Below are 22338 nucleotides of genomic sequence, written 5' to 3'. Positions count from 1 at the left end.
GACTCCTACTGCGCCTAGACATGGACCTGTCACGGCCACCACTAACATCAGGTCGAGAATCCCTAGCAGGAGGCTTATCACCATCAAGCCTCCTCCCCTTCAAGTCCTCCACTCCGTGCACCATCTGATAGCTATCGTCATTCCGCCACTCAACATCCTCATCTCTATACTTCCTCCACTTCTCCAACTCGTCAACACCACCCCATCCTCCACCCCCTCCTCTCCTCGCCGCACTCTTCCTCTTTGAGTTCGTCTCTGACCGCCACACATCACTCAGCTTGCTGACGCTCTGACTGAAATCCACGTGGATTCTCCGGTCATCAATCAACACCGAGTCCATCTTGGAGTAAGCCTCCTCGCAGCTCTTTTTGTCTTCGAACTCGATAAACGCATACTGCAAACTGTCTCCCGTCTTTTGATCCCTGATTACTTCACAGCTCAGAATCTTGCCAAACCGGCTGAAGATCAGCTCGAGGTCTTCGTCCGTCGTCACCGGGTTCAACTTGCACACGAACAGGACGTTCTCGGGCGGCTTGACTTCGGCAAAGGGTAGGTCGCCCATCATTTCCAGCGTGAGTGCTTGTGCAGCCGCTTCGCGCTCTCGACGCCTTCGTTCTGCTTCGGCGGCGGCTTCTTCGCTGGCTTCGACATCTAGTAGCTCTTCGCCTTCGGCGATGCGGACCGTGGCTAGTTGGGCCTTGCTAGGCGGTGGTGAAGCGCTTGGCTCGCGCATGCCGGCCGGGTCCGGGTAGGGGTCGTCGAGAATGACGGTGTGTTTGATGCGGATGTCGACCAGGGGGTGGCCGCGCTCGTCGACGATGGCGTCATTGATTTTTTCCAATACATCAAAGCCTTCGACGACCTTGCCGAAGATGGCGGCCTTCCCGTCTAGGTAGTCTGTGTTGTCGCCGAGGGTGACGATGAATTGGGAGCCGGCGAGGCGGGTATCGGGGTCGGAAGGGTGCGGGACGGTGGCCATGCTGACGGTGCCACGCTCGAGGTGTTTGAGTTTGGGGTGGAAGAGGGCTGGGAAGGTCTTTTCGGAGGGGTCGCCGGAGAGGAGGCCCCAGATGGACTGTCCGCCATTGGATTCGGAGGACAAGGGACCGAGGGGGTCGCCGGTCTGGAAGGAGAAGGACTTTTGGATGGAGTGGATGGGCGAGAAGTTGTAGTATTTGACCTTGCAGAGTTTGAGGAAGCTGTTGGTGGCACGGTTAGTATGTGGCTTGTTAGTTGGGATAGACTAGAGAGTACTAACTTTTCACACATTTTGGGCGCGTAATCGACCAAAAGGTCAATCACAATGTCGCCGGCGCTGGTCTCAAGGAGAACCGACATGGTGGGCAATCGTGGGTGTCGCGTCCAAGTTTAGCCTGTGCGCATGCGAGGGTACGAATAGAGTAGACGCAGCCTCCTTGGCTGGGCTGTGTAGCTTTCAAAGTAGGTCGTTGACGGTAGGTCGGGAAATGGGATGTAGTTGTCGTTGTCTTCCGTCTGTTCTGTTCGCGCCCGTCAATGTCAATGTCGATGTCAATCGCAGTGACGTTTGAAACTTTGGATGGCAGGCAGTTCGTTGCATGCTTTGAGAAGCTGCCTGCCGCAAGACCTCAATCGACGAGACTGGCCCAAGCTCCTTCGTGGCACGGAACCACGTGATCTCCTTCTTCTCAAACACGTGCCAAGTTATTCAACAGCTTGCATTTTCAGGTTAGGGTTCACTAACCGAAGCATGCCATCGAGCATTCCACTTTGGCTGCACCCGTCTCCAGATTTCGTTGCCGTCGTTCCGCGTTCGAGGTCCTGATCACAACACCAAGGAAGTGTTCTAGACTCGCTACTCCGCAAAACCGAATATTACCACCATATCATCGGGTAGTTGGCTTGCTTTCTTTTTCTTGCTTCCCCAGATCTTGGTCGTCTGCGATCGGGAGTGCAACACTCAAACTGCGACATTGGCGATAATCTCGAATGCACGACTCGGATTGATCAAGCAACTTGAAATCCTCGTTGCATGGCCGACGATTAAAACCCCGAACTGCGCGTCGACAATGCGGCAGCAGCATTTACGAAGCATCTTCACATCGAGCATTGGAATCTTGTAGGATCCGAAATATGGTTCAAACTTTTTTTGTCTTCATTCTTTCCGCCCTCCCAGAAATGCCAAATCGATATCGAAAACCTGGCGGCCAAACAACACTAAAAATTACAAATAAACAAATAATAAGTTTTTTGCTCCCCTATGCATAGACAGGTGACCATGCGACTAATCCCTGGTTCGTAATGTCGCTTTTGTCTGTTCCTTTCTGTTCCGTTCGTCCCCTCCCAATTTCCATAACATGCTTTGTTGGTTGAATGAAATCCTCCGTGAACTGATGATGATGATCATGCCTCCCACTCTAGTGACACTCGATTCCTCCCCTGATCCGTGCTTCGATTCTTCTGCCTGCCGCCGCCGCCGCCGAATAGCCCCGAAAATAGAATGTCGTCGCGATGATTGCCAAGGGCGAAATTATCCGACCATTTGCCAAACATGGTTGTCCAATGTTTCTGCCATCTCGCGACACGGCGACACAGCCATGCTGGGATTCCACTTCTCCCGGATTCGGATTCATGCCATGCTTCCCGAACCCTCTGCTCGAACCCGGATCCTCGGCGGCTGGGCGAAGCGAGATGCTCCAACTGGGTGTGGCTCCATAACAAGGGTCCCATAGAAATTGGTAATGTCGATGTCATTGCATGACGGAGACACGATTCAAGATTGCTCCATATTGCTGGCCGGTGTTTCCCGATGAGAGTTGTTGAAAATGGTTTCGAAGTTTCGATCGACAATAACCAGTCCGAAGACCAAATGTGACACGGGAAAAAAAAGTCCAGACAGAAAAACTCCACGGGCAACAACAATAAACAAGAAACCAAACAATCCGTAAACTCCAAGCTAAGATGCAAGCCAAGTCGTAACAAAATGTCCATGCAAGACACAAACAATGTGGTCCGCCAACCTCGGGCGATCCAAAAGAAAATCGGGAAAGGCGGATGGATGCTTCCCAAGTTGTAGGCCTTGTCAATCCATCAAAGACGTCGTCGTGATAGACAATCTTGCAGACGACGCCGTACGTAAACGCAGCTTTCGTCCTATGACGAACCCTCCTGCTGCCAAAAGTGCAGACGACAGCCCACAGCTGTCATCCTGTCTGTGTAACTGAATGAACCTCCTCTGCTCATTTTCCCATACCTAGGTAGCTTCCGCCTTTTACTCACCCCCACAAGCCGATCCCGCACTCCTCCTCCTCCTTCCCCTCCTCAACTCCCTCTCCGCCTCCATCAACCGTCCCTGCACCCAGCTCCGAAACTGCCTGTTCCCTTCTCCCCTCGTCGCCTCGCAGTTCAACAGCTCCGTCAGCGTGCGCTTGATGCCCTCGTTGACATCGCACAGCTTGGCTTCTTCCAGCGCCACTTCCGCTGCGTGGTGCAGCAGCGTCTGGTCATCCAGCACCGACGAGCTGGCAAGCGAGGAAGAACTGCCGCCAAAGGTGGAGGCGGTGGCGGTGGCGGTAGCGGACATACAACCGAATCCGCTGCGTTGACGCTGTCGAGGGAGCGGGGAGGAGCGGCCGCCGTCGTGCGAATGGTGGGGGCCGGAGCGCGTGGGGGAGGTGGAAGGGCTGGAAGGGCGGAGTTCGTCGAGGTGTTGGATCAGGGATTCGTGCTGGGAGTGCAGAGCGAGATAGGTCTGGAGGGCGAGGTCGCGGTTGTGGTTGTGGTTGTGGTAGGTGATGGAGGAGGGGGGTTCAGGCATGGAGTGGAAGGAGAGGGAGGAAGGGTGAGATAGGTAGGTGTTCATTTTGAAGGTTGTTTGGGTTGGATAGATAAAGAAAAAGGAGTTATGGTTGTTGTGGTTGTGGTTGTGGTTGTGATTGTAAGTAGAGAGGATATGCACGTTGTGCTTGTTGTGCTTGTTGCAGGTCTGATGTCTGCAGAGGTACTACTACTGATGCTGCTACTGCTGCTGCTGCGTTGTAGTATGGTGATGGTAATGGTGGTAGTACCGCAAATGGCCGGGTCATCGGACGTGTGTGCTGTTTTCTTCTTGAAAGCGACCGGAGGTGAACGAGGTGCCTCGGTGGTTTTGTCCGTCCCTTTTCCGACAGTGTTGTAGTTCTGACGTATTGGTGAGGCAAGATTCGGGATAGCTTGGAATAGCTTGAGGATAGCTGTTTTGGTGTTGTGTCTGTCGTTGTTTGTTGTCCAACGAGTCGTGCGTGCTTGGTTCGCCCGATTCCGTGCGTTCTCTTTCGCCCCAACCGTTCAAGAAAAGCTGAAGAAATAAGGGGTAGTGATGGATGATCGACGGTATATGATGCGTTACTGATCGGCGGTGGTATGCCGGTGTGGAAGAACGCGCGTGCACGAAAACCTGTGTCGAGTTTATGTCGAGTTGGAGGGTCTAAAAAAACAAGTCCAAGAGTTGCAGCGGCGAACGGGCCTGTTTTATACAACTTCTTCTTCTTCGAAAGCGACTGTCAATTTCGTCGGGCAGCGACTGAGCAACCAGATGCTGGCGACTGCTGCTTGTTGTGCTGTGCTGATGGTGTGGTCGGTGTGTGTGTGTGGTTCGCTTCGACTCGAACCTCCACTTCAATGCGCTTCGGTTCGCCTGGTTGGGTGGTACAGGAGCTTCGCGGTTTATAATGGAAATTCCGTCAAGCTGTCGCCACCCTTCTTTTTCTGGAACCCACAATCTTTTTTGGGAAGTCTGGAGGGGCTCAGAAACAAAATTGGGGATGCTGTTCGATTCGGATGGAGAGTGGTTATGTACTTGGAATTGGATGTATGTCGGTAAAAGAGATTCCCTCGAGTGCCCTGATTAGGTCTGGATGGTGGTGGGGCCCTATGATGTTGGATGTGTGCGGTATTGCGACTGTGACCTCGACGGTGCCTGTTGCTTCTGTTGTTCTACCCAACTTGTATATGTATTTGTTCTGAGGTCAGTGGACGATTACGTTGAGGGGGAGGAATGGAAGAGAGGAAAAACGATGAGGTGATGTGAATCTGAGCAGCCGTGGGGATTAATATGTACTTGTAGAAGTACCCTTCGGAGCACACTCCATTCCACCCTGTCTCTACTAGTCCTACACTACTTACTTGCACGAATCACGTAGTCTCAGTTTAGTCTACACTATACAAAAAGACGGAATGCTCCAGAGGCCAGCCCCTTGACCTTGTTTTCTAGTGCGAAAAAGCTTACTTACCGGGCCGGAAGGGGAGACGGTAGGCGGCGGGAAATACAATCATTGATGAGGAGACAGACGAAGACTTGGTTGCTTCCTTGGACCCGGGGCCTGCCATGCCCATCAATAGCGTTGGATCTTGGGCTTTTCTGGCCAATAGCCAGCCGTTTGGGATGGACATGGCCCCTGGGGCTAATGTACCTCCTCGTACCTACATTGGTCTGGTGTTGTCTGGTGGCGGGCGGACGGGGGGAAGGCATTCCCAGCTTCAGGTTTGAGCAAGATTGATGCCGTTCGAGGCGAAGACCTGTCTCGCGATTTCGGAAGCAGCCATGGAAGGGACATATGGAAAACGAGTGATGAGCATTCGATGTGAGATCCAAAGAAGAATGTCTCGGACTCATGCCCGTTCGTCTATTCTTAAATTGCACATCACCGTCCTCCTGGGTACGTCCCCAGAAGGAGGACTGCGAGGAGATCGCGGAGTTGTTAGGGCAAATGGCGCGAAGGAAGCTTCGCTACCCCACCTGGCAAGTCGACTCCACAGTGTCCCAAATACACTAGCACCTGCACAAGTCTGCTTCCCACATCCACTTTCACCTCACACCGCTCACCTTCCAGAGCCCAACCCCGCCATTGCGGTGTTCATTTTTTTGCCTTCTCCTGCAAAAAAGAAGGTGAGCAGCATAAGTGCCGTTTCACATCCAATACGAGTCGGAGTTTCTATGGGGAGGGGGAGGGTGGAAGCCGAGGTGAAGACAGAAAACGTAAAAAGTAGAGGTGAGGACGAGACGGGGAACCTCAACGTCCAAACAAGCTTTTGTGTCAAGCAGAAGGAAATGAAAGCAGGAAAAAGAGTGCGGTCAATTTCAGCGTTGAACAGCACTGAACTGCAAGAGATGAACATGTGTGAAGGAGAAGGACCAATGCACTGGGTACTCTGGACAGGACTGGGGTCGGTGTCCAATGGACAGTGAATCCTAACAATTATTTGGGGGGCCTGGGTGCCGTTGTCCGCCCTGCCGCCTTCTGAGGGTGCGGCCTTGGATGGTTTGACGCTTTCTTGGAATGGGGGATGGGTTCTTCCTTGTTCCTCTTCAACGCATCTTCAGCTCTTCACCAGACATCACATCAAACTGCATCCGGTCTACGGACGGCCAAGGATTCACCACCACGTCGACGTTGTCCTCTTTGTCGCCTACGGTTTGCCGCGTACATGATGTTGATGTCGTGGTGAACAACACTCGAGACATGGAAAAAGCCAGGGGACACCATGGTGGTAAGTCACAGTAGGTACTTGGCGGTGACCTGACAGCAACGACCATGTGTCCAGGGGTATTCGATATCAGAGAGACGGGACATGAAAAAGAAATCCTTCTTTACGACATCTTCACATGGTCACAGTCAGTGATATGAGGTCGCAATTCGGGCGCTAAGATTATCACCTTTTTGGGGAAATTACAGCCGTCGGTTGGGCGAATTGGGCTGACCCAAATAGCAACGGGAATTGATAAAGCAGGAAAAAACCACGACAGCGCGACGATATCTTCAGGTTGGCGCAGTGTGGCTGTCGAATGCTACTTTGGCGGTGCCTAAAGAATCCATGCCCCGATGTTCGTGGACGTCGAGTGGCTGGGCTGGATGAAGCCTGTCAAGCCCAATCTGATACTGCAGTGATAACGAAACTATCGTCAGCTTCATCCAGCCTGAATGGATGGCCGATGCCATGTTTGGTTCGGATCTCTATACCAAGTTGGGATCAAAGGCGCAGACTATCGTCGGCTGGCATCATATCGAAGCTATTTCAATGTCACTGCAGCAACTGCTATCTCGCTGCCATAAGCCATCCGCTAGATTGAGGCTGAGGACAACTCGGGATTTGCGATGTCAGCTGTGGCAGGGCATTCGTTATCTCGCTGGCGCTGTCGCTGAGCTGGCGCTGAGAAGACGCCATCAGCCGCTATGTCTGTTCAGTGAATGGCTACGATGCGAACTCGACCAAGTAAATTGTTTACGTGTACCGTGAAGGAATCCTTTGAAATTATCCGCCAACACCAAGAAGCAGCGATGAGGGGTAACAAGAGGTACTTCAAGATACCACTGCCTTCCAACGGGACGTCAACCGAAGGACAAGAGAAGAGATCCCGGCCGGCGGGGTAATTGGACGACTTTTTGTTCTCATGGTCCAATTTCCCCTCTTTCTCAATTCGATATGAAACGGGCAGCAACGGGACAAGAAGGCAAGAACTTGAACAACCAGCACACCCGGGTTTGGATGACGTCGGGAAGGCGGTTGCCCGCACACTCTCGCCGTTGAATGGTGACACTGACACTCGGTCCACACTGGTCTAGATTTTGTGATCGGCTTGTCGGTTACTGTGCACTTGCTTCTTTCTTCTCTTTTCTCCTCGCCAATCTTCTTCTTTGCAACGCTGACAAAAAAATGTGTGCTTCCCGTCCCCCGTCGTATTGTCGACAGCGTTGCAAGATCGGCCACCATGACGATAAACGGTACTTCATAGCGTAGAGGTATTTCCCCCAACTGAATTTTACCGCCATATCGACATTTTGGTCAAAATGCCATTTGATTCCTTTTTCTTTGGTCCTCCAAAACAGACTGTCGGATGGCAGCATTGATGTGACCATCATCCTTTTGCCCGCCCTGGAACGATGCACCAAACACTTGGGCGACAAACCGAAAGGTGTCAAGTTACCACGTGCCTGACGTGTACTAACAATTACTCACATATTTACCCGCAGAAGATGTTAGTGCAGCATGGCATCGGCGATCGAGTTCTGGCTCTTTTGTCTGATCGACGGCTGGACACCCTCACACATCTGCCACTTACCACATAGGGCAAATACAGAGGACGATCCTATTCCCAAAAAAAAATTGTATTGAGAAATTTTCGGTGTTTGTACCTGCAGAGTGCGGCGGACTGTCTCCGAGCAAAAGTCACCCTTCAAACGGCATTTTCTCTTCTGACAACGTCATCCTGCGCCTGCTTCTCTAAACCTGGACATCCTCGATGCGATCAAGTGATGCTGACCGGCCAATGAGTTGTCACACCTCGTTACCTCATTCACCCACCTTGACACCGCCAGTGACGACGTCGGTCGACATGAGGCATCAAACCCGTTGACCCTGTTACCTCACACCCACGACCCTTGGACCCCCGATACCAATGCTCCAACCCCCAGTCCCTAGGGTAACCTTCTCCCAATCCCTACACGTGTGCGTCGTCCAAGTGTTGCCCGCCATCAACTGTCTCCTTTCACTTCATTTTCGGGAACAAGGCACTAGTATCCGTTGAGCACTCCAATGACTCCCGAAAACCTTCGAAGCAGTGTCTTGGGTAGATTGTTTCTTCTTCATGGGAGGTCTGAGAGAGTGAGTGTTGGAAACGGTCTTGAGCTTGGGAGTGAGAAGAATGGATGGATACGAGATTGCGGAGCTTCTTGAATCTGTGGAGGTTATGCAAAACCACGAGCTGGATTACGTAGGATTGGGGGTTTCCGGAGAGGTGGCTGGTCTTTTTGAGGAGTTTAGCGGCGGAAAAAAACGTTACAAAGGGAGATGGACATGTATGCGAGTGTTGATGTGTCCTGATTTGGGATCTGCTCCCCGTCTCACTAAAAAGCGAGTTGCCGTCTTCTTCGGCTGTTTGATGGAGGAGGCGCTCCTTGCCCGAGGCCTCAGGTGTGCTTTTGCCAGTCCCGGTGCCTGGTCTGAGGTTGGTATGAGGGCTCTCGAGCGAGACATTGAACAATCGAGAAGAACATTCATTTTTGTTAAGTCGAAATCTCAGCAAGGGAGCATCCATACATGATCCCGCCAAGAGCATTGAGTTACCGTCACCACCGAAGTTTTCCCGGAGTCTGACACTCATCATTCATGCAGTCCCTGAGGTGTGTAGGAGGATAGTTTCACTCACAAACGACTTACAAGTCATAGAACGACCTCTGATGATACCAATGATGTGCTTACACAGACATAATCGAATCCAGTGGGCCTTTGTCACATGCTGAACTTGGGCAACAGAGAGTCACTATCCATTGATGACGATTGTGGTTTCTTATATTTCTTGCTCGCGCTATGTCTCACGATTTTCCTACCACTCAATTCACTTTCACCTCTGACGTTCTCATCCACATATTTCTTCCCATCAATTTCATCGTCTCAACGGCCAGGCGCTCCTCGATCGGCCCACCAGTTGTGTATGAGGCACCGTGGTTAATTTTCCATACTCGATCATACCCCCTTCTCAGATGCATAATCCCTTCGTTCATTTATCCATCTATCCTGCTTTCCTCATTCCTTCATTCCTCCATTTCACCTTCCTGTCCTCGCCATCCTTCCACCCCTGGTGCTTCATCTCCTCATTTAGTTCTCATCTTCGATATCCGTGTCCTCATCCGTAGGCTTGTTGCCAGGCTTGCTCGGAACAGGCTTGCTAGGAACCGTGGGAATAGGCTTGCTGGGGACGGTAGGAATAGGCTCGCCCAAGGTATGGAAGGGGACGAAACTGTCGAATTTGAACTTCTCGGGCTTGTTGCCATTGCCGGGCTTGCTGGGAACGGGCTTGCTAGGAACCGTGGGGATAGGCTTGCTAGGCACGGTAGGAATGGGTTCACCAAAGGTGTAAGGGGTGAAGATGTCCTCGTCCTCGGGCTCGGGCTTGTTGCTGGGCTTGGAAGGAACCGGCTTGCTGGGTACGGTAGGGATTGGCTTGCTGGGAACCGTGGGAATGGGCTCGCCAAAGGTAGCGGGGAGGGGAATGTTGAAGATCATTTTGATGGTAGAGTGTTGTGTGGTAGTTAGTGGCTGTTGGTTTGGTGATTTTGGTTGTCGAATTGTGAGTTTGGTGAAGTGATGGGAAATGGAAGTGGAAATGGATGCGATGTGATCTGCTGTTCAAGAGTTGCTCGGAAGGAGCGTACCTCTATGGAGGCTGCTTATATGGCTTCACGAAGATGGGAAAGTGCTATCAACATGACACCAGAGGAGGATACATCCGTCATTTGCCCTGACCGAGGTTGACGCTTTATGAAGGTGCCGCTGTTTGATGACATTGACTTTTGTTGGTGTTTTTGATTTCAGTGTCTACCAACTGTACCCGTATGGGATCGGAAGAACGAGCAATGGAACGAGGTATGTCCGCGACATCACGTCTCCGTTTGGGCAATTTCATCAATTGAAGCAATAGGTTCTCTTTGCAATCACTGTTGACGAAAAACTTTGAGCCATGGTCCTCGACAACACCCATCATGAACCGAGAATAAGCCATCGCGACAGCCATTTTCAACACTACGCAATACGTTTGTTGGCACAACGATCATCCAATGTGCACCAAGAGATCGAATTACCCTCACGCTATAACGACATGCTGCCAACTACGCTCCTTACTCCCTCTGTCAAACGCAAGTCTCCATTTCTAGTTCAATATCGATCCTCCTTTCATGGCCTTCACGGATTTCTCAATCCAACAAGTGTTATGAATGAAGTAAGGACCTCCTCGCTGACCAAGTCATCGCAAAGGCTGGAGACGTTTGCGCCCAGAAAGATATGCAAAAAAAAAAGAGTCACCAACCATTGTTCGAACGCACCACCTCTCCAAACAAGCGAAAACAGAAAAAAAGGGCAAAAAACAACAACCGCTCGTTCAGAGCAATGGTGAACCGTATGAATGTCTCATTCTGTCGACTGGAGCGTTCCCAGATACCATATAGGTAGACCGGCTACTAGAATGTGAAGACCCCTTTTCGTATATTAGCACACCGTTCCCGATCCGGACAGATAATAGGTTTTTTTTTTGTTTTTGGAATTTTAGAGACTCAATCGGTAGACCACTGTGCCATCTGACCAAGCGGTTGTTGTTGGAAGGGGTAGCCAACCAGGTCCCTTATATGGCCATTAGGCGGGTTCTGATATCGGATGACATGAGGAGGGCTCGGGATGGGTACAAGTTGGAAGGTACGGAAGCCACTCCTTTCTTTTTCTTCCTCTCCCGTGCCTTACTCCGTCATTCCCCCGCAGTTTTGATGCTCGAGATCCCGCTTATTCATGATCGCTTCCAGAACTGAAGAAGGCGCGCATCGCACAATTCCAAGTCTCGAGCTCGAGTCCCAGCCCGTCTTCTGAAGCCAAGAGCAACGTCCCACGACAGAGATGCGTCTCCGCCTCTCCTTCCCCGCAAATACCTGCTCAATTCTTCCCGAATGAGGCGGCGGTAAGTAGACTCCCTTGCATTCGAAAGCCGACAGGACCGGATCGTCCCGCCAGGTGAGACAAGATCGGAAAAACTTCCAGGAACTATTACCACCCCCACCAGACGCGATGACCCCAGCCGCCAAAGGTCGAAGATGACGGCGGCGACGCCACATTTGCAGGGTATTCCCGCCATTGCCAACCATCATGCAGATCTCAAGGTCCCGCGGGTGAGACATATTACTAGATGGTATCCCCCAGCGACAGGTTCACAGAATTTCCATTACCAAACCGAGTGTTTGAGGAGCGTGGGTAAGGCGCCGTACGACGTCAGAATTCTTCCGCCTTCTTGAGAACGTGGGATGGGGAAGTTGAGTGAACATCGTGTTTGGGACATGATAGGTTGGCTGCTTGGCGGTTTTTTCTGTTTTACGAGAAGACAAGCTGAGGTGAGTTCCCTTCGGAATGGCATATACGGGCTGGGGCTGACTGGATGAGAAGATGAACCGAGGAATGAAGCGACGGCGGACTGCATGTGGAGGACAAATGACGTTTTGGAATGATGAGCGGCAACCTTGAGGCGCGAAATCGCGACGACATGGAAGTCAGGCTTCGAACAGGGCCTCTTTGACTTATAAGTCGCCGGCAAGGCCCTGAAATAGGAGATTCCTGTACACGACACCTCTCACACTGAATCGTCAGTGTTCTTGAACCCAATCCATACCCCGAAATCCAGCACAGAAGGCTTCTCAAGATGGTCCTCAAAAAAGACACAACAACACCCTCCACCATGTCTTCACCCACCATCATCTCAGCCTCCAACGAATACTCCCCCCTCCGCGCCCTCATCATCGGCCGTGCCGCCCATTCCCTCTTCCCCTCGGAACCTCCACACATGATCCGCGCAACCATGCCCACCCTCCACCACCCCGAATTCCGTCCTCACCACCCTTTTCCAGCAGACATTGTCGCCAAAGCAGACCAAGAACTCGACAACTTTGCGCGTGTGATGACGGAGAGATTCGGTCTCAAGGTGTACAGACCCAAAGAAGTGGATTGGGCCAAGGCGAATGAGGGAAGAGGAGGGTATACCGGTGCAATGCCGAGGGATGGACTGATGGTGGTGGGGAGGACAGTCGTGGAGGCGTGTTTTGGATGGGGGTGTAGGAGGGGGGAGATTGAGCTTGCGTACCATGATGTTCTGGAGGATATCATGGAAGGCGCACAGAAAGCAGGCGAGTCAGTGAGGGTGTGTCGTGCTCCCAAGATTGTCGGGGCCGATACCTTGTATGATGGGCTTTTGGATGACGACAAGCCAGAAGATCGAAAAGATGGTGCCAAACAGAACGGGACTTTCAACAGCCAAAATGGCAACCAAACAACACACTGGGCAATCAACAACACCCGCCCGGCCTTTGACTGCGCAGACTTTATGCGCTTCGGCACCGTCCTCATCGGCCAGCTCTCGCACGTCACTAACCCCAAGGGCGTCGACTATCTCCGCGCCGTGCTGCCCGCCCCGTATACCGTCGAGCTCCTCAACACCACCGATGACCACGCGATGCACATAGACGCTACCATCCTCCCCTTGCGCCATGGAACGTTAATCTACTGTCCCTCGCGCGTCACCGAGGAGGAACTCCGACGGCACGAGGTTTTTGGGGACTGGGATTTGCGGCCGTTGCCGTGGAATCCCGAAGAGGAGGAGGAAGAGGAAGAAAAGGATGAGGGTCCGCCGAGGTACATGTGCTCCAAGTGGTTGGCTCTCAATGCCATGAGTGTGGACGAGAAGACGATTGTGGTGGAGGAGAGGCAGGAGAGGTTTGCGAGGTGGTTGGAGGAGGAGTTTGGGATGGAGGTGGTGAGGTTGCCGTTTAGACATGTGAATAGCTTGGGGGGATCATTTCATTGTGCGACTGTTGATTTGGTTAGAAAGGAGCTTTGATGTGGAAGCGGGAGGAGAGACTGGGTGAGGGTGAGGATGAGGGACTGATGATGTGGAGAGTGAAAATAGGTTGAATGCCAGTTGCTTGCTCTTTGAGGTTCTTTCCTATAAGGGCATATCTTTAGACGGTATCCTTGTCCTCGTCCATGTTCGGTAACTGGTGCTTGCTCGATGAGTGCTCACGCGTCAACTTCGAAAAGGACCATATTTGTAGCAGTCTAGGTAACGAGCTTGACGCTTGAGGGCAATATACTGGGATGGAATAAGAGCGAGGGAGTTGTATTGATGTATTGTACCATGCTTCGAGCATAATTGATCACTCACTAACAGCAGGCGGCTGCTTCTCCTCCCTTTCCCTCGCTTCCCTCTCCCCTTCCATTCTCGCACCCTCCAACGCCTCCTTCTCCTTTTTCTCCAACGCCCCCGGCTCAGTGATATCAACACCCAACCTCATGGCCTCGGCCACCTCGGCCGCCGGGCCCGTAAACCACCGTCTTGCCCAAACGACCCACGACCCTATTGACCCGACCGCAATGATCCCCACCGCTACCACGGTATAATTCAGCGTCTGGCTCGTGACCGGGTTGGCAGTAGGCAAGCAGAACACCACCGTGATGAAACAGATCCACAAGCATGCCGCGCCAGCGATGACACGGGAGAGAGCGCCGAGGTTGAAGGGGCCCTTCATGGCTGTAAAGTTCTTGTGCCAGAAGAAACCGATCATGATAGGCAGGCCGTAGGAGAGGTACAGACCGATGGTGGCGATGGAGGTGGCGGCTGCGAAGGCGACATCGCTCCCTAAGGAGGGGAGGGCGAGGATGAAGGAGAGGGTAGCGGCGAGCCAGACGGCGCGGATAGGGGATTTGAAGCGGTCGTCGACTTGGTGGAAGAAGGAGGGCTGTTTTGGGGGCCTGTTAGTAGAGTTCAACCCACGAAAAAAAAGGTAAAAGGAATAGAGGGGGCGACTGACAATGCCTCTGTCACGCGCAAACGAAAACATCATGCGCGAATTACTCGTCATGCTGAACAGCCCACAATGCCAGACACAAAGCATGATCAAGCTGAACAAGACCAGGGCGCCATCCTCGCCAGCGACGTCCACCAAGATTTGTAGCACGGGCTGCCCATACTTGCTATTCAGCGTGCTCTCAAAGTCCTGGATGCTGAAAAGGAGAGCCATGAGCACGAAAAAGCCAAAGAGCGAGCTGAACCCTACAGAGCTCACTACGCCGATGGGCGCAGACCAACTCGCATTCTTTGTCTCCTCACTCAGATGTGCACTGGCGTCAAAACCAGTGAGGGTGTACTGAGACAGTAAAGCGCCGCAGAGGACCACATATGCTGGGGAGGCGCGTTGGCCCCAACCTTCTGTCCCTTCTTCGGCTGCCGTTCCATCATGATACGTCCCAAACACGAACTTGGCGCTCTGGAGCTTGGGCGCCTTGGCCAAAACAGCAATACAAAGCGCCGTAATCCCCGCGCTGTGCAGGACAATGCTCACGTTATTCAAGAACCTCAGCCCCTTCACGCCAAACGTGTTCACCACGCCATGACTAACCAACAGGGCCGCATAGATGCCAATCGTCTTGGCAGCCGTCGGTTCGTAATCGGGGTTCTTGACCGTGATGGCTGTAGACACCAGGCCCGCCAGCCCGAATGTGATGCCCGTCGTGACGGCTACTTGCCCGAGTAAGTTGAACCAGCCCGTTAGCCAGGCTAAGAAGGGGGACCACCGTGGAGGGGCGAGCATGGCGGACCAAAAATAGGGGCCGCCGGAGGTAGGGATGGCGGAGACGATTTCGGCCATGGCGATGGCGACAAGGAGGGTAAAGAAGGAAATGACGATCCAAGAGATGGACATGACGGCTGGACCGCCGGTGGCGAGGCCATAGGAGAAGAGGGTGGTGAGACCGGTGATGACAGACTGTGGTCTGTTAGTGACGTGTGGAGATATGGGAAAAAGAGAGGAGACTGACGATGATGGAAAAGGATACGCCAAAGTTGTGAGCTAGACCCCAGTCGCGGTTGAGTTCTTGCTTGTAGCCGAACTGGGCGAGACGGGACTCGTCGAGTTCATCGATACCGTCGCTGCCATGGCCGCGGGCATGGGAGGGTTGCTCCAGGTCGGGTTGGACAGAGGATATAGAGTCACGAGTGCCCATCTTGACTGTTGTGTCTAGAATTAGGTTTGAGATTGACACTGTGGTGGTGTAATGAAGATGAGCAAGCTGGAAAAATGTGCGTACTTCAATAATGTACGGTAGAGGTGTAGACGAATGCAATGAAACTCCAACGTTTACAGATCACTATCGGCGGTGTAACACTGGCTTCCATGTGCACATTTCGCGATCTTGGGACTCTCGAGACAAGGGCAAAGAGAACGATGGAAGGAGGAAACATGAAGAAGAAAAGGTAAATAGAGAAGAGAAGACGACATGTCTTTCAAGATAAGGTCACCAGTCTTGAAAGATGGAATCAGCAACCACTCACAGCCCCCTCTCCTCAAACCGTTTGGACACTCGACGCCAACATGACCGTGGTGGGTTAGTTGGTCCGTTTAAGCTTATCTTGGCTTGGAGAGGCTGGATGGGTTGGGGATTGATAGGCTTGGAGATAGATAAAGTAGCCCACTCAGATACCACTCTTTTATCGATGGTTATTCGTGATGGATGTTGGGGTAAGGCTTGATCAGCGAATGATAGCCGGAAAGGACGTTGAATGTGTGCTGCTTTGGGGTAAGACGCGGGCTTGGCTGACACTGGCTGATCAAAGGCGGGAGAGTTGCACTGGGGAAGGGCCGAGGATGTGTGTTTTCTCATATTCTTTTATGTAAGGCATTTTATTGTCCGGTTTGCTACGTAAAGTCATCAAAAGTTGAGTCGTGATGAACAAGAGGAGGAGGACGGATGGGAAGTGGAAGCTGATAAGACAACGAAGTCAAGTTCAGTCGATGCTCTGGGGAAATTGTTAGTGCTGACGACGCGCTTGCCCTTCGCTTGATGTTGAGTGGCCCCAGTTGCCGGCCGGGAGGAGAAGTGGGGTAGTTGAGGTACCAGGTACATATCTGACTGCGCTATGTAGAGATGCCTGCCGGTAACTTGGAAATGTCAACACCACATCTTCCATCGCCACGCGGCATCGTCTTCCTGCCTTCTTTTGCTTCCCAAATCGAATGCAGGAGCAGCAGCCCACATGATTGAGGCCTGGTTACAACCTGCTTCCCGGTCTTTCTATCTGGACATTCCTTGAAACTTGCTGCATTTTGAAAACATCACGCCGGGCATGTGGTTGGTGGTCCGTGCTTTTCACGCTCTATGAAACCCCCCAGCTCCCATTTTAAGTTCCCTTCCCGTCTTGGGAATTTCTTCAACCAAACCATTATCTCCCCACTGAAGTATTTGGCATTCTTCAAGTGTCTCTGCTGGACGGAAGCTTCTTACTCCATCACGTTATATAATTCATTAATAAATTACACCTTGTTCAAGTCCAAGTTACTCGCCGAGATACCCTCCAGGCCCCCCTCACCGTGCATCACCTCGTGAGAACATCGACGTCCACATCACTGCAGCTACTACAAACACTCATCCACACCTCTCACTCACAACACAACAAGTAGGGGAACTCACGCCCCCCAAACACACACACACAGCCAAAATGTCATCACGCAACCGCCAATCTCGCAATCCCAACCGCAACTCGTCGTCCAGCACCCAAGGCGAGGAAGCCCAGATCTGGTCCCAAATCAAAGACGAGATCCGCGAGCTGGTCGATTCCATCAATACCTCCAATGACCAGATCCGCGCCATCCTCGCTCAGGACTCTCTGATTGCCAAGTCACGTGAAGCACAAGCTTCAAAAGAGAATTCATCCAATGCTGAAGACAAAACCGACATTGCAGCCCTAGAACAAACCCTTGACACGCTCATCCGCGCCGGCGTGGGCGGTGCTGACATCAGCAAACAAAAACTCCAAGAGGTGATTGAGCATGTCATGGTGTTGCGAGCACTGGTAAAGGCGAGGGAGGAGAGCGAAGGGGTGGTGCATAGCGTAGGCACGCCGGGACCTCATTCCGGTAGTGCGGGACGGGACAGAAACAGCTCCAGCCTTTTGGGGAGCGGAGGGAGATCGAGTTCGGCCCGGGGGCATGCGGGGGGAAAGGGGGATCGAGGAGGAGATCGTGAAGGGAGGGGAGATAGGGACCGTGATCGGGGTGACAAGGACCGTGGGGACCGTGGAGACAGGGAAAAGGGGGAGAAAGAGGGAGGGCGAGATCGGGACCGTAACTCGGAGAGGTTGGGTGACAAGTTGGGGTTGGGAGACAAGGACAGGGATAAACACAGCGACCGCGATCTGAGTTCCATGTACGACTTTGACGGCGCCGGCGACTCACCTGTCCCTTCTCCTCTCTCAAGTCACACCAGGAAGCTCGGCGGAGCCAACACTACGGCCGGCAGTGATCGGGCTTCTACCGCCCGCGACAGCGTGCCTCCCCGCGACACGCCCTCCAAGGATTCCGTCCCTCCGGAACCCAACACCAGCACCACGTCCAACGGCACCACCTCGGCAGGACCCACCACAGCAGGCGCCACCCAACGCGCCAAAGTCATCTTCCACAAAGGCCAAGACGTAGTCTTCAAGCCCAAAGCCTCCCCGGCCTCAGGAAGCGAAACCACCGAGTGGATGCTGGGGCGCGTGCAACAGGTTTCGGGCGAGGGCAAGTCTCGTCGGTACCGCGTGCAGGACGCCGATCCCGACCTGGACCCGGACCAGCGCGTTGAATACCGCACTTCTGCGTCGAGCATGATCCCCATCCCCGCGGCGGGTGAAGAAGAGAAGAAGCTGCCCAAGCTGGAAAAGGGCAAGGTGGTGTTGGCGTTGTATCCGGATAGCACGACATTCTACAAGGCGGAGGTGATGGGAACCGAAGCCGAGGGCGAGGGAGAGGGCAAGCAGAGGGTCAAGTTGAGGTTTGAGGGAGAGGAGAATAGTGGGACGCTACAGTTGGTGGAAAGGCGGTTCGTGGTGGAGTATAGGGCTTAGAAGGCTGATGTTGGGGATGAGGAGGCGGAGGATAGAATACCTTTTACGTCTGAACTTTCGGCTCAACGACCTTGAACTCGGTGATGATGGTTCGGATGAGCACGACTCTGGGGAAAGAAGAGATATTGGGGCAATGACAAGGGCAATATACATATGGGTTGCTCATATGCCCTGGGATGTTGGAGATTTTGGTGCTTGGTGGTTTTGCGCAGGACACAACGGAACAGGCACTGTTTGTACAAGCAGCGGTACACCTAGCGGGCTGTTTAGAATACCAGATATATCATTGTGGTATCAACAATTCATCCGATCCATGATTACGATTATATGTCTAGCTTCGGTGGGGTTCTCTTTTGCGGCGAGGTTTAATGAGTGCTTGTCTTTGTTCCAGTCCCGCAAACCTCATCGTGGAGCGAAGCGAGGTCTACACTACCTTTTTCGGGAGAGGCCGCCGGAAGCATATCGGCGGTTTGCCCTACCAGAGCAAATAGAGGCCCGAATAGGTAGGTAACAAGGGGATTGTATATCCACTGGTATCATGTCTACCTACCTATAAATATCCCATATCTTCCCATCCCATCCATGGTGGTTGTTCAGTTGTCCTGACCCAGTTGCCGGAGATAAGTTGCCGGGTTCATTTGGGGGGAGAGTCTGATTGCCGGAAAAGTCACGGCAATTCTCAGCATCGCATCGCTTCCCGTCATCATCATTTTGAATTTCCCGGTGGATCCCGCCAGTGCCCACTGCAGACCACTAAACTACAGGCCCCTCCCTGGTCGTGCCACGCCTGGCTCGCTGGAGGGAAGCACGGACCCCGCTGCAGCAGGAAATGGCAATTCCCGATCTGGCCGCTGATTGGCTCCTTCCTCAGGGGCATCAAGGAAATGGGGGAAATATCCTCGACACGGAAGAAGGGCCCTGTTCCCTTCTGGGATTAGCGACCAGACAAGCCAAACACGCAGTCCATGCTGAGCGACAGAGACGAGGACTTTCTCTCCGATGCCTGAGCCTGGCTTCATCAAATCTCCCAATTCCCCTCCCCTCCTCCCTCCTGAGCTCCGTCCTCCTGACTGACTGACTGACTGATGAACTTTTGCGCTTCTTCTGTTTCCATCTGTTCAGTTGTGACTTGCCCTGTCGACTGACTGCCGACTGTCGTGTCTCCGTCTCCATTCCCTTCTCTCCCACTCCCTCCCCTCAGTCCATCTGACTGCCCGACATTGGATCAACAAGCCTGATCGTCTACATCTCCGCCAGGTTTCACCCACTCCACGGCCCACGGCACCTGCTTTTAATTAATCTCTTTACCTGTCGTGAACTACTCTACTACCGAGCGATACACAGCCCGCTACCTACCTACCTACCTACCTACCTACCCGCGCTGTTTGCGACGACAACGACAGCATCTCTCACACGTGAAGAAGCATCAACGCCAGACGCCAGACGACATACGCCATCACCACTACACCCCTTTGCGCCTAATCCAATTGTAATCACCAACACGATACCCAAGGTACGCTCGTTTGTCTGTCTTCACTTCCCCAGGCTAGGCTGGTAATGGGTGGTTTCGCTACACCATGGCCGGTCGCCATCTTGAAACCTAATCGGTCTCCCCACTGTTCCCTCAACTGTCTCGCCCATATTACATTACCTACCACTACCTCCAGTCCAGTAGTCTACGTGCGCTACCACGCCTCAACCTCTAACGAGCCAGACTAACACATGTTTCTCTCCAGTCCACTCCTTAATTCCGCTTCCTGCCCGTCGCCAGTCGACAACTCATCCCGTCCCTTACACCACCACACTCCTTTGTCGCGATCCGATTGAACTTGTCGTGTCATCCATAGACACCCAAACTACACCACTCCGGTCGAACTCACAACCACCCACCCACCACCAACACAACTCCCACACACATCCACAACCTCTCCCTCCAGACCACCGCCAAAATGGGCAACGTCATGTCCCTCGGCTTCATGGCCAAGCTCTTCGGCACCAAAGAAGTCCGTGTACTCATGCTCGGTCTCGACGCCGCCGGCAAGACCACCATCCTGTACAAGCTCAAGCTACAAGACCACGTCACCACCATCCCCACGGTCGGCTTCAACGTCGAGACGGTCACCCTCCGAAACATCAAGTTCAACATCTGGGACGTCGGCGGCCAGGACAAGATCCGTCCCCTCTGGCGCCATTACTACTCAGGTACCCAGGGTCTGATTTTCGTGGTGGACAGCGCGGACCATAACAGAATCGACGAGGCGCGGGTGGAGTTGCATCGGATTATCAATGATCGCGAGATGAAGGACTGCTTGTTGTTGGTGTTTGCTAACAAGCAGGATATTGCTGGTGGTGAGTACTCCCTTCTTCTTCCCTTTGAACTGCTATTTCGACGAGGTGTCCGCTGCGCTCGGCTCTCTTTTTCTTTGCTCGCTGCGCTCGAATTGGGGGTTTTGGGGGAAAAGCCTGAGAAGTATAGACGGACCTATGCTAACCAAACAATCCTACAGCCATGACTCCCCAGGAAGTCACCGAGAAGCTCCAGCTCAACAAGCTCAAGGACCGCATCTACGCCGTACAACCCACCATTGCGATAGACAAGGCCGGTCTGCAGGAGGGCTTCAACTGGCTGTCCGATAACATGAAGGCTGCCCAGAAGCAGTGATCGATTTCTAGCCTCGATCGATTACGACATCAATAAAACACACACAGGGAGGGCCGCCCGCTCGGAGTCGACGTATGGGATCTGACTGGTTGGCCGGCCGGCCGGCTGTCTAATTACTCTAGCTGGCTAGCTGGCTTGCTCGGTCGGCCGGAAGGCTTCCCCGTCCGTTACTTCCAAGCTTCAGTCCCGTAGATGGATAATGACAACCTCGCTTCGAGACAAGATCGCAAGAAAACCGATACCCCCAGTCAGACCGAAGCCCTGACTCTATGGCGGTGGCCCAGGCCACAAGAAAGAAAGGAATGGAAGAAGGGAGGGGAAGTTGGTCATGACACATCCCAAGAAATGCTTTTTGTTCTAACGAAAACGGGAGATGTTCAAGCCTCGGCTCGGGGTACGCAACGAACAGAAGGACTTGGCTTGGCTGGGTGGGCAAGAAAGAGAGGAGGAAGAAGAAGCATAAAGGACAACGAAAAATAATCCGTAATTTACCCTAGTCACCTGATTTGTGTTGTTGTTGTCGTTGTTGTTGTTTGGCGCGTGGCTTTTGACATCCTTTTTGTTTGGTTAGCACAGAGAGGGAAGCTAGGGGAAGGGGGGAGACAGTAACAGCTACCTTGGTTGGTTGGAGCTGAATACAAAAGAGAGGTAGAAGGACAGAGACAGAGACAGAGAGAGAGAGAGACATATTGGTGGTGGAGGCATCATAGGATACCCGGGTAACTTGTTTTTTCTTCTTCCTTTTTTTATACCTAACTTTTTTTGTTTTATAGCGAGCTTCGTCGGCAGTTGTATGAAGAGAGAAAGAGAGTTGTCGGTACGTATTGATCATGGTCCAGGAGGTTTATATGCTTCGAGTGTGATTTTGTGAAGAGGAACCATGATGTCTAGAGGTATATTTGTACGCTATGTGTCGATACCCGCTGGTTCTATCGTAACTCCTGTTCTCGTGCCTATTCCATCCATGTATGTATTCCTGATCGCATCCATGTCAGGTACCTTCTCCCCTGCCCCTTCGAAATAATTCCACTTCCATCATCGAACCCCTGAGCATAGGTATCCATCTCACTATTCCATGTCCTCCCCCTTCAGGATCTCCTGCTCAGTGCCTCCAGCAACTCGAAACAAACCCGGACTAGTGCCGGCGGCGAATTTACACCTTCCAAGGCATGCCACCTAATATCATCCAGTGGTTCTAACGGATGATGCTGTCCTTGTGCTTGTGCGCCATCGTCGTGTGCTTCCAGCAGTTTCA

General features: G+C 52.7%; 8 protein-coding genes across 8 annotated transcripts; 4 read left to right on the top strand and 4 right to left on the bottom strand.

The window, feature by feature from the left end:
• Window positions 1-22: 22 nt before the first annotated feature.
• On the bottom strand, window positions 23-1338 carry NEUTE1DRAFT_22837 (uncharacterized protein; the record flags this gene model as incomplete). Its single annotated transcript, XM_009848730.1, has 2 exons — window positions 23-1199; window positions 1259-1338. Coding segments are annotated over 2 exons (1257 nt in total), but the record flags the coding sequence as incomplete, so codon positions are not given.
• A 776-nt stretch (window positions 1339-2114) lies between these two features.
• NEUTE1DRAFT_93488 (uncharacterized protein) lies at window positions 2115-3577 on the bottom strand (the record flags this gene model as incomplete). Its single annotated transcript, XM_009849131.1, has 1 exon — window positions 2115-3577. The coding sequence occupies one exon, from the start codon at window positions 3560-3562 to the stop codon at window positions 3251-3253; it is 312 nt and encodes a 103-aa protein (XP_009847433.1).
• A 1110-nt stretch (window positions 3578-4687) lies between these two features.
• On the top strand, window positions 4688-4995 carry NEUTE1DRAFT_115603 (uncharacterized protein; the record flags this gene model as incomplete). Its single annotated transcript, XM_009849130.1, has 1 exon — window positions 4688-4995. The coding sequence occupies one exon, from the start codon at window positions 4798-4800 to the stop codon at window positions 4981-4983; it is 186 nt and encodes a 61-aa protein (XP_009847432.1).
• A 4617-nt stretch (window positions 4996-9612) lies between these two features.
• NEUTE1DRAFT_97284 (uncharacterized protein) lies at window positions 9613-10020 on the bottom strand (the record flags this gene model as incomplete). The annotated part of the gene is made up of 1 exon (XM_009849129.1): window positions 9613-10020. The coding sequence occupies one exon, from the start codon at window positions 10018-10020 to the stop codon at window positions 9613-9615; it is 408 nt and encodes a 135-aa protein (XP_009847431.1).
• Window positions 10021-12190: 2170 nt separating this feature from the next.
• NEUTE1DRAFT_35080 (uncharacterized protein) lies at window positions 12191-13381 on the top strand (the record flags this gene model as incomplete). Its single annotated transcript, XM_009848784.1, has 1 exon — window positions 12191-13381. The coding sequence occupies one exon, from the start codon at window positions 12191-12193 to the stop codon at window positions 13379-13381; it is 1191 nt and encodes a 396-aa protein (XP_009847086.1).
• Window positions 13382-13639: 258 nt separating this feature from the next.
• Window positions 13640-15543, bottom strand: NEUTE1DRAFT_74823 (uncharacterized protein; the record flags this gene model as incomplete). Its single annotated transcript, XM_009849128.1, has 3 exons — window positions 13640-14279; window positions 14352-15305; window positions 15358-15543. 3 exons carry the CDS (start codon window positions 15541-15543, stop codon window positions 13698-13700), a joined length of 1722 nt encoding a protein of 573 aa, XP_009847430.1.
• Window positions 15544-17035: 1492 nt separating this feature from the next.
• Window positions 17036-18489, top strand: NEUTE1DRAFT_56138 (uncharacterized protein; the record flags this gene model as incomplete). Its single annotated transcript, XM_009848900.1, has 2 exons — window positions 17036-17591; window positions 17700-18489. 2 exons carry the CDS (start codon window positions 17036-17038, stop codon window positions 18419-18421), a joined length of 1278 nt encoding a protein of 425 aa, XP_009847202.1.
• A 1632-nt stretch (window positions 18490-20121) lies between these two features.
• NEUTE1DRAFT_119351 (uncharacterized protein) lies at window positions 20122-21902 on the top strand (the record flags this gene model as incomplete). The annotated part of the gene is made up of 2 exons (XM_009849127.1): window positions 20122-20770; window positions 20929-21902. The coding sequence occupies 2 exons, from the start codon at window positions 20371-20373 to the stop codon at window positions 21081-21083; spliced, it is 555 nt and encodes a 184-aa protein (XP_009847429.1).
• Between the last annotated feature and the right edge of the window lie 436 nt (window positions 21903-22338).

Source organism: Neurospora tetrasperma (assembly GCF_000213175.1).
Source record: "Neurospora tetrasperma FGSC 2508 unplaced genomic scaffold NEUTE1scaffold_1, whole genome shotgun sequence".
Classification (NCBI taxonomy): domain Eukaryota; kingdom Fungi; phylum Ascomycota; class Sordariomycetes; order Sordariales; family Sordariaceae; genus Neurospora; species Neurospora tetrasperma.
Note: the sequence above shows the minus strand (reverse complement) of the source record. Positions and strands in the feature narration are given on the sequence as shown.